Consider the following 17,945-nt stretch of genomic DNA (forward strand, 5'->3'; position numbering starts at 1 on the left):
TAATATAAATTACTATACATATGTTATTTCTGTTATTTATACACGTTTCAGTTCATTAAAATTTATTTTTCCTCGTAATGTGCCTTATACCGAAAACATTTCAATAATAATGTTAATTTAATAATTAGCTCTTAAAATGAATGTACATAAGTGTGTGCATGTAAATAAAATTTTTGGACATTATTGTGAATTAAATTGTTTCTTATATTTTCCTCGAATTAATTATAATTATCTCTTCTAGGGTATTCTTTCTCCCTTCTCTCTCAATGAACAAGTCAAGTAAAGAGAGAAAAGTCATATAAAATTTTTAATATGCAATTGCAAGTAAATTTTACTGTTATGATGTGATATTAGTAACATTACCACTCTTATTATCTACCTTTCTCTCAAATTTCTTTACATTACAATGTTGAAATAAAATTTTATTAAAAACTCTCTCTCTGAAATTCCTTCACCATAGTAGTATTTGAATTTTATTTATAAATTCAAACAAACAAAATTTATTTTATTTTTTCTATTTTTATTTTTCATTATTTTCAGTGTTTTGTTATTTTTGCCTTGGTTTTTTTGGTTTCGTAACCATATAAATATTGATAAAATGATGGAAAATTGTTTAAATCCATGTAAACGAGTAAAAATTCAGCCGGTGCCGGTAAACACAAAAAAAAAATTCATTATAAAATTTAACGAAATAAATTTTATTTTTCAAAATCATTTATAGAAAGTTATTGGAGATACAAACACCAACTCGAAGGAAATACCGGAAATAAATACTAATATGGAAACAGCACCATCTGCAGCTGGAAAAGAAGTCAATTTTAATGAAATTGAAGTAAACAAATGTTGCTATTGCATTAGAAAAGAAATTAAAATTTTTTTAATTATTTACAGAATGTCTTAACGGATATTCCAGCACCACCAATTGAAGAACCTGCAACATTAGCAGCAAGAATGAAAGCAGCAGATTTCGCTGTAAATATTAATCTGCACCAAAAATAAATTTTAGATTAAAACTGTTAAACATTGAATATTAAATAGGTTACTGAATATAAAAGAGCTGATGAAAGTGTTAATCCACCATGTTATTTACCACAACCAGAAGATTCAGCACCAGTATGCAATAATATTGAACCAATGGGTCCAGTTGGTCCATGGGCAACAGGAAAAGTTGATTGGAGTCCTTTGGGTGGTTTAACTGGAACACGTCCTGTTGTTGATCAATATTCAATAACAAGATACAGTACAAATGAATGGCGACAAAAGAATAAAGATATTTTTAATGAAGCATTTAATACTTTCGAGAATGCCGCAAAGTAGAAAACATTTATCAAATATTTTTTCATTTCAAAATATTGATTTATAAAATTATTTTCAGAGTTATCAATGATGGCAAGGATACTATAAATAGAACCAATGCTTTAATAGATAAGTCTCAGAATGAGACAACAAAAATGGTAAGAGAAAGAGCTCAATTAGTTGCACGTTGGAAAGAATCATTGGAGAGGGCAATTAAAGCGATGGCTGAAGAAATATCAACAATGGAAGTACAAAGAGCTCGCTTAAAATCATCACTAACCATTCTAAAAACACCACATCTAATTGGTAATATTACAACACTGTCAATACACTCATAAATGTTTCTTGAATTGATTTTTTTAATATTTACTAAAGCCAGTGAATGTCTTGCTTTGCGTTCAACTCGACCTGATAAAGAACTTATTCGTGACAGACCTGAAGAAGAATTAATCAGAGAACTTGCAATGATATCTGAAATTCGAGTACTTCTCGAGAAAACATTGGCTGATATCACACAACAACAAATTGAAAATCGTGCAGCCAGAAACCGTTTAGAATATGATTGGAGTGATAAAAAAGATGCATATGAATTGGAATTGCTTAATGTTTCCTACAATAATTTTTCCAAAACCACTGTTTTCAGACCAGGAGCAACACGTCTCGATGCAGAGTAATTTTTTATTAATTTCATATTTTATAATCGTCTATTAAGAATTTCTCTCAAAAAAGGCAATCATCTCAGGAATACTGGGAACATTTTACAAAAGAAACCTTAGATGAAAGTGAACGGTGTAGACAAATGTCTGTAAGTATGAAGTAAATATTTGCTATATTGTGAAACACGTTAAATGCTAATGAAATCATACATTTAGATAAATTTACGGAGCACTTTAGATGCTCTTTTAATGAATGCTGCTCGAGATCTTAGAAATCAAGCGGATACTGTTGAAAAAGCTTTCCATGAGAGAATTGATTGCATGCAGGAAAATGTTAATCGACTCGAAAATGAACTAAAATATGTACTTACATTTCAGCATTTTCAAAAATCTAGTTTCTAATTTTAACATTCTCCTTCTTTTTATATTTTTTAGTGCCTTCAAACATTGGCCGACACCGAAAATAGAATTATAGCTTTGCGAGAGGGTATGGTGTCTTTGGATAAAGTTGCAAAATTAACTCAATCAAGATTATATAATAAAAATAGTCGACCACATGTTGAAAATTGTCGTGATCATACATTAAATGGTCTTGTTAATGAAGTTAAAATTACACAAGATGGTGTTAGTTCAATATTAGCAGCAATGGAACAGTCTCAACAGTCCAAGTTGCGTTTAATGAATACAAGAAGTGACTTGGAGCGTGATTTAATGTTAAAGAAAAGATGTTTAGTAATTGATCGTCAACGTTGTATGCTTTTAAGATCACTTTTTCCATCAACTAAGACTTTGACTGGATTATAAGAATTCCTTTAAAATACAGAATTCATAATTATGTGCTTATGTGTGTTTTAAAAATATTTCAACCGGAGTGAGAAAATTGCAAATTTTTTAGTGTTGTGAGGCACCGTTTTTTACATATTGTAGTATTAATAAAACAAAATTAAAAATTTAATTATTTTTCTGTTCCTTAAATATTTGAAATTCGTATTTTACAGCAGATCTTGTTTAGCTTTTCAAAATACTGTTCTTTTCAACCGAGAGGGTCGAAAATATGTGTACAATTAAATTTTATCAATTAAAGCTACACAAATATTAATTCAACTTACGGAATTTTGTGATAAGTTCAACTTACCTGAAAGGAAAAAGAAAAATAAATAATTAATTTCAATTATAAATAATAATATTATGTATGAAAATAGTACATAAAATTTCAAATAGATGGCAATAATTTAAAATTATTTAAAATTAAGCAACAAATTTTCAACCGCGCAAGGTGTTCTAATACATCTTGGGATTTTTAATCTTATGAACTAAGTGACACTGTAACAATTTTCAATGATCTACAAGCTCTTACTAAAATGTTACTTATTCTGTGAGAGGAGAAGTAAAATATATGATATTGTTCATTTATAAATTTACTCTTATGTCGGCGAATAAAATGGCAGTTTAAGTCATATATTGTATATTGTAACCACGGCCACACGAAAGAGTTATGGTTTTACGCTTAATATGGATTGTAAAATTGCGTTCTTCGTTATGTAATCGCGTTTCTAGTATCATGCGTTTTATTAGTAAAAAATGTAGACTAACAAGCACGAAGAATTAATTAATGCGAATAATAAAATTTATTTAGTTTTAAATAAATTGAATATGAAAACTTGAATGAGAATATCGAAAATGGCTGTCTGTCATCGGTCAGAAACTAACTTCTAATAATTATTTTCACTGCCGCTATAGACTTGTTATTAACACAAAAAAAAATATTTGTATTAACAAAACAAATGTCAATATATATGTTTGGACATGAGCTGCCATTACTCGCTCACGTGATGTGCGGATAAACTATAAATTATTAGTTCGGTTATTTTCGAATTATTTACAATTCTCTAATTATTTAGATTTTTTTTTTACAGAAATATGGTCCCACAATACGATCTCATATTGTCAATGGAATGACTGACAATTCCAATTACAAATAAGTTTTACACTTCATATTATTTTTTATTATAACAATTTTTAACATTATCTTTATTAAATCATAAATTTACAATATAAAATTACGGTATAAAATTACGATAATTATAATAGAAACACCTTTTTTTTTTATATTCTTATAAATTAATTTACTTTGCTATTGTTATAAATTATGGATATAAGTACGTATATGCATACATGTGTACATATATTATGTACAATACAATAGTGTATTGTAACAGAGGCAAAGAAAAAAACCTCTACTTGAACATTTTTAAATTTTTATTAGAAAAAATTATGAAAAAAAAAAATAATGAATATTACAATAAGTTTGTGTGTGTGCAAACATATTTTGTGATTAAATAATATATTCAGTATTGTGTTGGTACTTGAAAATTCATATAGCAATTAAATATTATAAAAGAATCTATTTATAGTTCTTTACATAGATATTGAATGAAACAGGATATTTTTCAGAACTAAAATTTAATATTGATTGATTAGTAAGACAAAAAAATATGTATATTTTGGGAACTTCCTTATTTTATTACGAAGAAGAAATTCTTTTGCATATTGTAATATGGCTCCTTTTACATGTGCATGTCTTTTTGAATAACAAAGTTCAGAAATTCATAATATATGTAAGTACAATTAGATAATGTACACGGGCATTTATTAATATAAGATGTTGCACGACAAACATGAAAATACGATTAAAATCAGATACGTATTACAAGCAAAGTAATTATGGCAAAAATTCCTTTATATAAAAATAATGTGCTTATTGGTATTACTCTGCCATATTTCTGTCCGGGCATTTACTTATAAAGATTTCACATCCTTTAGGAAAGCAAAAACGAAAATTTTTACTTACAAAATATTTGTCTTTAGTTTGAATCCAAATTAATGTGTCCAGTATTAATAAAATGTTGTCGCATTTATGTCAAAATCATAAACACACATTTAAATAAAAATTTAAATTATAATTTTCAGTTTGTATTTAACATTTTATCTTTCCTCTTTTCAAACTCACATCTTTCCAAGTCTTTTCAAACTCACTTTATTTAACTGGTATTAAATGGAGGATTAAATTTACAATTTTATAATAATTTTAAACAACTGCACCATAACTAGTACATGAACTTTTAAAATGTAATTATTTTCTATAGAACACGTAGAAAAGAATATCATCTAGAATTCTAGATACTCGAATACTTATAAAAATCTTTCTGGAATTTATTAAAATATTTAATAATAAATTCCCGGTTGATACTTGAAAAAAAGCTGATAAAAACCTATACAAAAGTATAAACATTGTATTTTAATACCAAATTATCATATTTTGTTGCTTAACACAAAGTTTAAGATGAAGGAAATTATTTTCCATAAAGAAAAAAAATAAAAATATAAGAATTTTTCCCTAAAGACCTTTTTAACACTAAAACACTTTGAAATTTAATTCAATCACTCATAATTTTTTAATAGGAGTCATTAATGAAAAATGACGACAAAATTTTTTTTTTTTTGTTAGTTACACTACCCTGAATAAAATTCTTTTATTTTTGAAAAATATTTCGAAAACAAAAATAACAAGGAAATTATTTTAATAAAGTAGATCATAAGGTTATACAAGTATTGCAAAGAAAAAAAAATGTGTAATACTTAAAATTTCGTTATTGGAATGCAAAAAATTTTTGTGCTTAAAATACCATTAAAAATATAAATAATCAATAACCGTGTCCATATACAAGTTATCACCGTCTTTAGTTACATATTCAAGTGGTATCAAATTACATCTTCAGTACGATACTAATTTCTGTTCACATGAAAATTGCTGACACAGCGTCTGCAATCGAACATGTTTAAACATGAAGAAATTACGAAATTATCGTTCCCATCAAAAATGCTGACGAAACGTCTATAATTTTGCACGAGGCCGGAAATGAACTTAATTTTAATTACTATAAATACTGTTAGATTTTAAGATATGATTTAGTCTAAAATTGGTGTTAATAAGAATAGAATATTATAATTAAACTATCAATTCGAATTTAAGTAATTGTAAAATTTAATTTTTAAGTAATAGTTGTGACATTGTGTGAAATAAAATTATTTTTTTATAATCGAATCAAGATAGTTTAATAACTGGCGCCCAACGTGACTTGAATCGTGAAATCGCAAAACTCTTCGTTAAATTTTAAAAGAAAAGAAGAAAAATAAGCATATCGCGATAAAAGTGTACCCAACTATAGTGCGCGTATTGTGGAAATCCGAAGTGAAATAAAAAGAAAAAGGAACTGAAGCAAACCGTACTTACAAAAAAGTGTTGAAGATTGTGCCGCAGTAGGACGTTTACGAGAATAAAAGTTCACGTCTAAAAAGGACAAACACAACTCAACCGCTATTCGCATTACTCACCAAGACTCAAACAGATGAATTACGTTTTTTTCCTGTAAGTAGTTTTTCATTACACTTAATCTTAAAAACTTAACTGAGGGAAACTAACTGCATCTCACTGAATAAGCTTTAAAAATATAGAAGCTTCGTTAATTTTAAAAAAAAAATTAAGATTTAAAAAAAATTGAAGTGATAAATGAAAATTAAATTGAAAATTTGAAAAATTAATCAATTAACCGATAATAAATTGAAAAATTAAAATTTAACCAATAAATATTTAATACAAAAAATAAAACAAAAGTAATTAAAAATTTAAATGAAACCAGTAAAAAATTAATAAGATTAACCAATTAAATTTTATATTACCAAGAAATATTTAATTAAAAAATAAAACAAAAGTAATCAGAAATTTAAATAAAACCAGTGAAAAATTAATAAGATTAACCAACTAAAAACTTAAATTTAACAAAAAATTTGAAATTAATCGACAAAATTTGAAAGAAAAATATAATTTAAAAGTTTAAAACCGCGTAATAGAATAATTTAATTAGTGAAATTACCTTAATAAAAAGTTAAAAATGGAACAAATAATGGAAGAGCTCAAAAAATTAAATGGAGCCATCAATGCTCAAATTGAACAAAGCAAACGGTTTGAAATTCGCCTAGCAAAACTAGAGGCTCAGTTCAATACACCACAACCGCAGGTAACAAATTTGGCAGCACCGAAAAGTGAAGACGACCTGAAACAAATATCGAGACTTCCGGACTGTGTCAAAGATTTACAAACCTTTGATGGCGATGCAGTGCAGTATGTATCATGGGTGCACAGCGTAGAATCAATTCTACGAGATTACGAAGTTGTCAGAAACAAACCCATATACAGAGCAATATTACAAGCTATTAGAGGAAAAATTAGAGGTAGAGCAGATGCAGCTCTAATATCGTACAACCTGTTCGACGAAGAATGGGCCGCAATCAAGCAGTGTTTGTCCCTGCATTATGCCGACAAACGGGACATACGCACATTGGAGCACCAAATGAGCACACTGACGCAGGGAAGATCAACCATAGATGAATTCTACGCCAGAGTCAACCATCAATTCTCCCTCATAATCAATAAGATCAAGACCGAGAATTATACAAAAGAAACTATAGACGTATTGATAGAATCACAAAGAAACAGAGCACTGGACGTATTTATCCGAGGGCTCAATGGGGAATTGTCCAGGTACTTGATGCTTCAGAAACCGTCAACTCTGCCAGAAGCATATTCAACGTGTCTAGAGCTCCAGAACTATAGTTGCCGAAACTTCGCTATACACAACAGGAATGATAACAACAGAATCACTGTACCATTCAACAAAATGTCCATGAAACGACAACAACCAAGTGCTGGGAACCCAAGGTCGTATCAACCAGAACAGCCATTAACAGTGGAACAACGGAACTTGGCTTACAACATTCAACATCAGAGAGAATCGCAACCTCCACCTAGACCGCCAAAACCGTTAGAGAAGATGGACGTTGACCGATCCATACAAACACGTCAGGTTAATTATATGAACCGGCCAGACAACTACAGGGGAATATACAAGAGGCCACCATCAGTAGGCAACATGCCTAGCAATAAGCACCAAAGGCTATTCAATATGGAAACACTTGAAGACGACGTAGATGACCACCCAGAAGAATGCAGCGAATATGACGAAGAACCAGCATATGCAGATGATGAGGTTCAAGAAGTAAATTTTATGACGGACGCCTTTCAAGCGTTCCTTACTTAGAATTCAAGACAAAAAACAACCAGCTCCTAAAATTTCTAGTCGACACAGGAGCTAATAAAAATTTTGTAAGAGAAGAGATCGCGACAAATGCCAAACCAACAACAAAACCATTCAAGATACGTTCAGCTGGAGGAGATATAACAATCACCAAGAAGATCGGAGGAAGATTTTTTCAGAGTCTGGGAAACAACACCTTCATTGAATTTTTTGTTTTGCCAGGATTGAAGACCTTTGATGGTATAATTGGAGACGACACGCTTAAGAAGCTCGAAGCCATTATAGACAGAAAGAACAACACCTTAAGGATCAAGCCAGATATAAAAATTCCGTTAAAGGCAAAGGCATCAGCTCAAGTCAACACCATCGAAATCGGGGCAGACCATTTACCGAAGGCAATCCAAGAAAAAATTATGGGAATAATAAGGAAATACGAGAAAATATTTGGCCCAATAAACGACAGGGAAATAATAGACACACAAGTGAAAGCAGAAATTAAAACTACTACTGATGATCCCATATACACCAAGTCATATCCATACCCAGCCAATATGAGGAAGGAAGTAGAGGAACAAATCAAAAAGCTGCTAGAGGATGGAATTATCCGCCCTTCGAAAAGCCCTTACAACTCACCGATCTGGGTAGTAGCCAAGAAACCCGACTCATCAGGTGTGAAGAAGTATAGAATGGTTATCGACTTTAAACGACTTAACGCAGTAACGGTACCAGACACATATCCTATACCGGATATTACAAGCACACTAGCAAGCCTAGGCCAGGCCAAATTCTTTACAACATTAGATCTGACATCCGGATTCCACCAAATCATGATGCACAAAAAGGACATTCCCAAGACGGCTTTTTCAACAATGAATGGAAAATACGAATTCCTAAGACTACCATTCGGGCTGAGGAATGCGCCTTCAATATTCCAACGCATGATAGATGATGTTCTAAAGGATCAGATAGGCAAAAGCTGCTACGTATACATCGACGACGTTATCATATATGGAAAAACGGAGGAGGAACATTTAAGGAACATTGAAACGATTTTTAGCATATTGGAAAAAGCTAACCTGAAGGTCAACCTGGAAAAAACAAAATTCTTCAACACCGAGACAGAATTTCTTGGATATATAGTCACAAGCGAAGGAATCAAACCCGATCCCAGAAAAGTGGCGGCCATTCAGAACATCATGCCACCGACAAATTTGAAGGACCTAAAATCATTCTTGGGACTCACATCATATTATCGCAGATTTATTCAAGATTTTGCAAAAGTGGCGAAACCACTAACGAGCTTAACAAGAGGCGAAAACGCACAAATAAAGGCCAATCAATCTAAGAAAGTTGGAATCAAATTGAATGCAGAAGAGTTAAAGGCATTTAACAGGCTGAAAGAATTACTTATATCTTCAGAAGTCCTAATATTTCCAAATTTCGAGAAGCCGTTCATCCTAACAACCGATGCTTCCGACACAGCTATTGGAGCGGTGTTATCACAAGGTTTCTTTTTAGACTAGCAGTCACTAGAATTACAGCATTTCCGAAAATCTTCGAATTCAAAGGCGCAATAGCAACCATTAAACAAGGACAAGGTCAAATCTTGGAAGGAAATTTCAATTTGGTGCACATCATTGATTTAAAGAGCTATGACGAGGTTATACAACAAATCATTCCTTTGGTTGATGGAATCAACTCGACCAGCATAATGAAACCACAGTTAGAACACCAACTGGCTCAAATAATGGAATTTCTGACTAAATTGAGAAGCAGCAAATCAAGAGTTCAACGGTCAATAAATTGGATTGGTACAGCATGGAAATGGCTGGCAGGAACACCAGACGCCACAGACTGGGACAACATCGTTACAAGCCAAGACAAGCTGATACAAAATAATAATCAACAGTACAAAATAAATCGTGAAGTTATGAGGATAACAAACCAAGTAGTAGAAAGATTTAACCACATTTTGGAACATGTAGGGAACTTAGATCATCGATCCGAACAAATAATATTTAACAAACTTGGAATCATAAAAGAAGCCTTGGGAGAAATCGTGTTAGCGACAGAATTAGCAAAAAATGGAATTGTCAACACAAATCTTCTTAGCAGGATTGAAATCCAAAAAATACTGAAGGAGATCGATACACTACCCTACGTCAACGAAATTGAGGCAATAGAATACGCAAAACCACAGGTAGTAACCAATGGACGAGAAATTCTCTACATATTATCAATACCGAAGACAGGCAACCAGTACTATGACCACATTATAGCGAGATCAACAATCCGAAACTCCCAACAAGTCTACCTCGAATATCAGGAACTTCTCGTGAAAGATGACGTATATGGCATATCGACAAAATGCGAGAATTTAAGAAACATCACCATATGCGAAAGAAGTAAAATTCGAAAACTGGACGAAGGACACTGTATGTATCAACTGCTAAAGGGAATAAACGCCAGTTGCAGCCTTCAATACAATAAGGAAGAAATCATAGAAACCATAAGTGAAAATATCATCTTTCTCAATAATTTCAATGGGGAGCTAACAAGTGGCAACACGAGCAAACACTTAACTGGAAGCTTTATGATACAGCATACCAACGAAACCGTTCACATAAAAGGTCAGAAATTTACAAGCGAATCTGCCACCACGTCGCAAGTTTTACCACCTGTTCTTCAAGAAAATTTAAAAGAAGGAGATATCAAGCTAAGCCTCGACTACATTCACGATCTTCATATCAGCAACACAAAACAACTTCAGAAGCTAATACCAAGGAGCCAACTCTCTATAGCATCCGATATTACTATAGGACTCGTCATCATTGCAGACATCATCATTTGGGTCATCAAGAAAAACATCAGCAAGGTTGTGAGAAAACGCACTCCAACAGTGGTTCCTACTATAGAGATTCCGCAAATTTCAGTCATAGAAGCACCAAAATTCCAGCTTGATCTACGGGACGCAGATCTTTGAAGGGGGAGGAGTTATCACCGTCTTTAGTTACATATTCAAGTGGTATCAAATTACATCTTCAGTACGATACTAATTTCTGTTCACATGAAAATTGCTGACACAGCGTCTGCAATCGAACATGTTTAAACATGAAGAAATTACGAAATTATCGTTCCCATCAAAAATGCTGACGAAACGTCTATAATTTTGCACGAGGCCGGAAATGAACTTAATTTTAATTACTATAAATACTGTTAGATTTTAAGATATGATTTAGTCTAAAATTGGTGTTAATAAGAATAGAATATTATAATTAAACTATCAATTCGAATTTAAGTAATTGTAAAATTTAATTTTTAAGTAATAGTTGTGACATTGTGTGAAATAAAATTATTTTTTTATAATCGAATCAAGATAGTTTAATAACTTACATAACCGCCCATTATTATCGAATATTACAAAACCTGAGCTGTTTATAAAAAAATTTTCAAAATAAAAATTCCATTTCCAACCATTTTTTGTATTAAAACTTTGAAAATCTTCTTACCGTATACTCTGTTTGCTGACGATTTTCCATTCTTTTCTTAAAAATGATTTTAAATATTTTATAAAAAAAGAAAAAGTAGATCCTTTCTTTAAAATACTTTAAAAATGAATAAAATTTAAAAGAAAAAAAACCAAGTGAAAAAATGTGATTACATTATTATACACGTACAAATATAAATTTTCAATTCCTAAACCATAAACAGAAAATATTCGAGATTAAAATCTCATCTTATGTATAACAAAAAAAAAAATAATATATAAGAAAAGTTTTTCTTTTTAACAAACGCGTTATTGTACAGAAAAAAAATTCTGAAATGGTAAAGGAAAACAAAAAAAAAACAAAAAAGTTATTCTTATTTGTTGTTCAATTTGGATCATGGAAAATGGGTACATAAAAATGGTTATACAATGGTAAAACGAATAAAGAAACCAAAAACAGAAAGAACGGCAAAAAAAAAAGTGAATATTTCCGGATGCTTTAAAAGAGTTTATACGACACTTTTCTTTTGCTTTTGTTTTTTTGACTTTTTTGTTTTGGTTTTTTTTTTTTTTTTTGAGAACTGCACATAAAAATTTATTAAATGTAATGTATACATTTATTTTCTACCTTTTTGAAAGCATCTCACTATTTCTTTTTGAACATTACAATTAGATTTCCAATTTTTTTTTTTTTTTTTTGAATTTTGTCTTATTGCTTTTAAAATTTTTCAAGGCTCTATGACTATTTAGCATATTTCCAAGAAAATTGGAAAATTTTTATTTAATTCAACGCTGCCCGTCGGTATATAACGTTTAGCAAACTATTACCGCGCTTAAGATTAAAAATTGAAATTTAATAAAAAATAGCAGATTTTTGGGAGAAATTCCCCTTAAAGAAAATTTTATTCATAGCTTATCCCTCGGCCAAGAAATACAACAGCATAAATTTCTTTTTAACTCTTCATACCAACTTCTTCATTCTATACCGTAAAATATAACAGAAAAATGTCGGTATAATAAAATGAATAACGCTAGTAATCTGGCAAATAAAGCGTTTAATTCGATCATATATTACATACATTGGTACTTTTGATTAACTTTTTCTTTTCATCCTATAGTTATGCAATTTGAAAAAATTTACAAAACACAAAATCGAATAAATTTGATTTTACCGAAAACAAAAATTTTTTTTTTGGCAATTTTAAGGAAATTTGCTACATTATTAACTATTTTTTTTTTTCACTAGAGTAAAATTTTTCAAAAAATTTTAAAATTGAAAAAAAAATATTCAAAATAAATTTTAAACAAGCAAAAAAAACAATCACAACTTGAAAAATATTTCTTTTTAAAAAAAATTCTATAATAATTTCAGCAATCAACATTTAAATAAGTAAAAGGCGCAAAAATATACTATAGCCACCACACATTGATGGTTCTCTCACTAAAGCAAGACTCATCTAGTTTTATTTATGTCAACAATTATATATCTGGAACAATTATATATCTGGAATCTGCAACAATTATATAGTTCTATATATTAAAGATTAGAAATTAGGAAAATATTTAACATTAAATTTAAATGAAATTGATTGACGAATTGGACTTAGTGTGCAAATTTTTATAAAATGATTGAAATTTCTAGATATGTAAAGAGGCGAGATTTATTTAAATAAGATGTCATATTTTTGTAAGTTCCGAATTAAATATATTTTATTTTTAAGGCTTTCAAAATTTCATAAGATATAAAAGTTGAAAAGAGTCCTTGTTAAGACAATATTCACTTCGAATAAATGGAAATCAAACCCCGCTTTGTCAACTCAAATCCTGCTTAATTAAGTATTTTTCTATTGTTCTGCTGAAATAAGCTATTCCCCAGCTTTAATTTTGAATATTTCTGTCTGAGCTCGTAATAATGAATATTTTTATCATATTTTCAATTGACTATTGTTCCTAATACAAAATTTATTATTTTTATTCTACATTATTAAATAATATTTAACATTTATAATTAAAGACACATAAAATGGTATTGTGAGAGAAAACAAAAACAGTAAATATATTCGCATGACATTAAATATACTTTTTTGCATAACTAATCTACTATAGAAACCGTTCAGTAAACTTTTAAATTATTAATATTAAATATTCATTAATAATTAATTTTTCATTTTGACTAGCTGACCATATTCCAGAGATCATAAACAACATACTATGCACATACTATAGAAATTTAATCTTTATAGCGAAATTTATTAAAAATATTTTATTTTTCTTCTCCATATCTGGTAACATTATATACAAATAAATTATGCATGTATTTTAAAAATATTTTTCTTTTGATCTGTAAAGCCTGTATGAGTGTATAACAGAGAAAATGAATTCATAAAAGAAAATTTTTTTTTTTTTAATATAAAAGGAATTTTGTATGAAAAAAGATGAATGCATCCATAATGTAATTTTTTTTTTTGTTATTTTGTTTTTAAAACCAAGCGATTAAAAGATAACACTTTTTAAGTTTAAATGGAATGAAAAGACAGAAATCAAAAATAATAATTGAAGCAATTAAAAAGAAGAATAAGAAAAAAATATTGTACAAATTTTCATATGGCAATAAAAATTTTTTTAAAATGTCCTTGCATGTACATAGAAAAAATCCTTCACAAACATCTATTTTTAACACAATATATAAAAAGAAATAGTACAACAAAATGGAATCAAAATTTAAAATTAAAAAAATAAGGAAAAAATTCAAAATTTTATTTTAAAAATGTTGAAAACAAAATTTTCGCTGTATGATGGTAAAAATTTAATTTGGTTTTTAAATTCTTGTAACGACAGTGTAAATAAAAATTTTAAGTGACAAGCCATTTAGTTCAGAAGTAGTGGAGAACATTTTTACTCTTATAGACCATGTTTAAAGTAGCAGGAATAAGGGAGGCCGCATAACTTTTGAAATTTTTATTTTAAATTTATGAAATATAGTTATTTGTAAATTATGTGTGCCTGTATCTAAATATCAAGAAGATAAAAAAGAAGAGATGGGGCCGTACAAGAAATTCAAAGAGGCCGGATAACCACCTGGAGGCCCCGGGGTGTCCACCTCTAAATTTTCCTTGATTATTATCTAAATTTATTAGATTTTTCTTTGAAATCTCTTGTTTTTCTAACAAATCATTTTACGTGTGAATTTTAAAAAAAAATCATCAAGTTGTGATTCACAATATTTCGTTCAAAATTTCAAAACCTGAAAGCATATAAAATATTTTTCTGTAATAATAAAAAATTTTTTAGATATTCTTGGATCGTGTATCTCGTCTTTATGCTCACTTTTTGTTCACTTTTCAATCAGAATTCTCAGTTTTTTCTAATTGTTATTTTACTTTTCCAATAAGATTGCTCATTGTTTCAATTAGATTTTCTATTGGATCGCTTTATCGTCTCATTTTCAAAAATAAAGTGAATACATTTTGTATGCATCCAAGAAAAAAAAACGAGATACGCAATACCAAATAATTTTTCTCACTCCAAAATTACATTGTACAAGTATATAATAGTTACTCACATTCTTCTCACTTTCCGAGTAAAAAAGCAAGATACACGATCAGGCCCTTAAATTTTAAAAAGGCAAAAATACAAAAAGTGACGCCCAAAAACCCAATTATAATTTATGAAAAAATGACACCAAATGAATTTTTATTAAAAAAATTAATAAAAAAAATACAGTAAAATCTTTAGGGTCTATTTTTTATACATGTTGCGGTGAGTTTACCTTTCTTTTTCACATGAAAAGAAATTAAGCTAAACCAAAATTCATGCACATAGAAAAAACATGTTTGTATTAAACTTTTTCTATAAGACATCTACTTCTTATGAACTAACTTCAATTTAACCACTATCAATTACACAGACTATTAAGAAGAAATAGAAATAAAGCCGTTCAACTTAGAGATCAACAGAATTGCAAAGCCAATAATTTCTTTTAATTACGAATGAATTTCTCCTTTCTACCAGATTTCAAATAAAATTTTCTAATTTATAATTCTTATTCATTGAATTGGAAAAAAAAAATTGAAAATTCATTTTCAATATTTAAAAAGAAATTGAGCAAAATTTCACTCAAATAAATTCTTAATGATAAAAGAAGAAATTTATAAAAAAAAAAAACAAACTATAAAAAACGAGTAAAACGATTAAAGTTTTCCTTTTTCAATATTTTTTTTTTCTAACCATCATAAAAGAATTCTCTCTTTCTCTCTGTCTCTCTATATTTTTACTACCATAAATTCAAAAAACCGTAAAGTAATAAAGTCCAAGATTTGCACTTTATTTAAACCATAAGGAAAGTAAGAAAAAACTAAATGGTTTTTAAAAAGAAAAGAAAAAAAAAGTACACTTTGGAACCACAAAATGAAATTTCTTTTTTTCTAACCATAAGTAATATATTTTGTTTCTTTATAGTTCTCAATCTTGTTCAGGGTTACCAGGGTTGATTTTTTGAAAAAACGGTACAATTTGTTCCAAAGATGAAGAAAATAATGTAAACTATTGTTTGAGTGAAGATATTTTGAACTAGAATCTAAAATTCGAATAGCTTGTTTGGTACACAAAGCCTTAGAACACCGCAAAGTACGCACACTTTGCCGTTTTGAGAGTAAACCAAACTTTTCATTCCAATTTTATTCGAACATTTTATAAAAATTTCAAAAGCTAAAGTATACTACAAATGTACTGTAACAAATGTTTGAAAAGTGTTGCCAACTTTCAACAGCCAGATACATGATTAATTTCCAGTTCAAGTGTTATCAAAAGAATTTGACTACAAAATAAGTATGAAGACATTTTTATTGTTCAATAGCAATTTCCCTTACTGTAGTGGGGTGTAAAGTACACGTAAATTTCAGAAAGGAGTAAAAGAGTATGCATGGTAACTCTGAATTCTTCTTTTAAAATGAACTTAAATTGTAAGGAAAATGGAATTTTTTGTTTTTTATTCTTAAAGATGTTTTGTAGTTCAACTAAATGAAAAAAGAAAACAACACAAAAAAAAATAAAAAAATTAAATCAGAATAAAAATGAAAACATTAACCTATTTCTTTTTCAGTTTTTCAACTTCGTTCACCGATACCTTGCAATTATTGAAAGAAGGTTTTTCAATAAAAAAAAAAGAAAAAAATACTGATATTTTTTTTTGGTTTTGCACTCTTACACAATTTTAATTTAAACTATACAATCAATTGATTTCTCTGTCACTATAAACACCATCTAACTCTAGTTGTTGTAAGAAATTATTGACTTTGTGTCATTAATATGCAGCAGTCAGGTGAATATTTTCAGTTATAAGAAAAGAAATAAACCAAACAAAGCTAATTGTTTTGTTGGTTTATCCAATTTGAAGAGCAATTTTGTAGGATTCTTGAGGAATAAGTAAAATCGATCCTTTTTTCATTTTAAAATGTTATAGAAAATGTTATAGAAAGCAATTTTGAGTTATAGAAATTTGATAATTTGTAAAAATTTTAAATTTTTAGTTTTAATTGTTTTCTAAAATTTTTAAAATTGAAAGTTGCAGATCTCCCCAAATTAATTCTCATTTTTAATGAACCGTAATGGGTTAATTAATTTTAATTTTCCTACTCATCGATCGCATACACGCACAAACATTAATTTTCTCTTGAAATTAGATTTTTTTCTTAATGTCACTTAAATTTCTAAATCTTACAACTTATATCCGAAAATATTCAATTTTTAATTGTACAGAAGAAATTTTCAAATCAATTTTTCAATCTCACAATTAAAACTTTCGCATTTTATAAGTAAAAAAACTTGAATACCTTCATCACATCACAAATAAAGATGACAACTAGCGACATAAAAAAAAGATGACAACTACAAGAGAACATTTTATGACACATTTTTCAAGAGTGAAAACTGAAAGAGAAAAAAATAAATTGTGTTGCCATATCAATTGAAAATTATTTTGTACGAACTGAAAAACTCTTCATATTTCAAAAAAAAAAAAAAAATTTTCAACTAAACTAAAAATGTGTCTATCTAAAACTACTTATCCGCCTACTCACCTAAATATTATTTTACATGCTTTTATAAATAAATATCCATAAATATATATATATAGGTATATTTTATAATGGATACCCTTTAACCATTTTTTTTACAAAAGCAAAGCTTTTCTTTCATTTCACTTATTTTTTTTTTTTTTTTGTGCAGGAAAACAAAATATTTTCCTTCCTGACAAAAAGAATTCTTCAATCAAAATTTACCATTTACAATATAAGTACGTTTTATATGTAATAATAAATATATATATATATATAATAACAATAATAATAACAG

At 28.7% G+C, this 17,945-nt stretch overlaps 2 protein-coding genes across 6 annotated transcripts in view; one reads left to right on the forward strand and one right to left on the reverse strand.

Annotated features, from left to right (window-relative positions):
- The first annotated feature begins 598 nt into the window (after positions 1-598).
- On the forward strand, positions 599-2,766 carry LOC129613311 (tektin-4). The gene is made up of 9 exons (XM_055527312.1): positions 599-652; positions 722-832; positions 892-972; positions 1,039-1,313; positions 1,376-1,602; positions 1,672-1,966; positions 2,026-2,101; positions 2,169-2,315; positions 2,388-2,766. Exons 1-9 carry the CDS (start codon positions 599-601, stop codon positions 2,754-2,756), a joined length of 1,635 nt encoding a protein of 544 aa, XP_055383287.1. The 3' UTR covers positions 2,757-2,766.
- Positions 2,767-2,949: 183 nt separating this feature from the next.
- The window catches only part of LOC129613273 (GATA zinc finger domain-containing protein 8-like), a 157,124-nt gene continuing 142,128 nt past the window's right edge, over positions 2,950-17,945 (reverse strand). For all 5 annotated transcript variants that reach the window (XM_055527267.1, XM_055527270.1, XM_055527268.1 and 2 more), the window contains one exon: positions 2,950-3,087. In XM_055527267.1, coding sequence (XP_055383242.1) covers positions 3,079-3,087 — 9 coding nt within the window. In that variant the 3' untranslated portion in view covers positions 2,950-3,078. The remainder of the gene's footprint in view (positions 3,088-17,945) is intronic.

Source organism: Condylostylus longicornis, unplaced genomic scaffold (assembly GCF_029603195.1).
Source record: "Condylostylus longicornis isolate FDR11 unplaced genomic scaffold, ASM2960319v2 ptg000081l, whole genome shotgun sequence".
Taxonomy (NCBI): Eukaryota; Metazoa; Arthropoda; class Insecta; order Diptera; family Dolichopodidae; genus Condylostylus; species Condylostylus longicornis.

Coding starts and splice junctions, on each gene's coding strand:
- LOC129613311 (XM_055527312.1), top strand. CDS start 599: ATGATGGAAAATTGTTTAAATCCATGTAAACGAGTAAAAATTCAGCCG. Junction 1,967..2,025: donor GCAACACGTCTCGATGCAGA/GTAATTTTTTAT, acceptor CTCTCAAAAAAG/GCAATCATCTCAGGAATACT. Junction 2,102..2,168: donor AACGGTGTAGACAAATGTCT/GTAAGTATGAAG, acceptor TCATACATTTAG/ATAAATTTACGGAGCACTTT.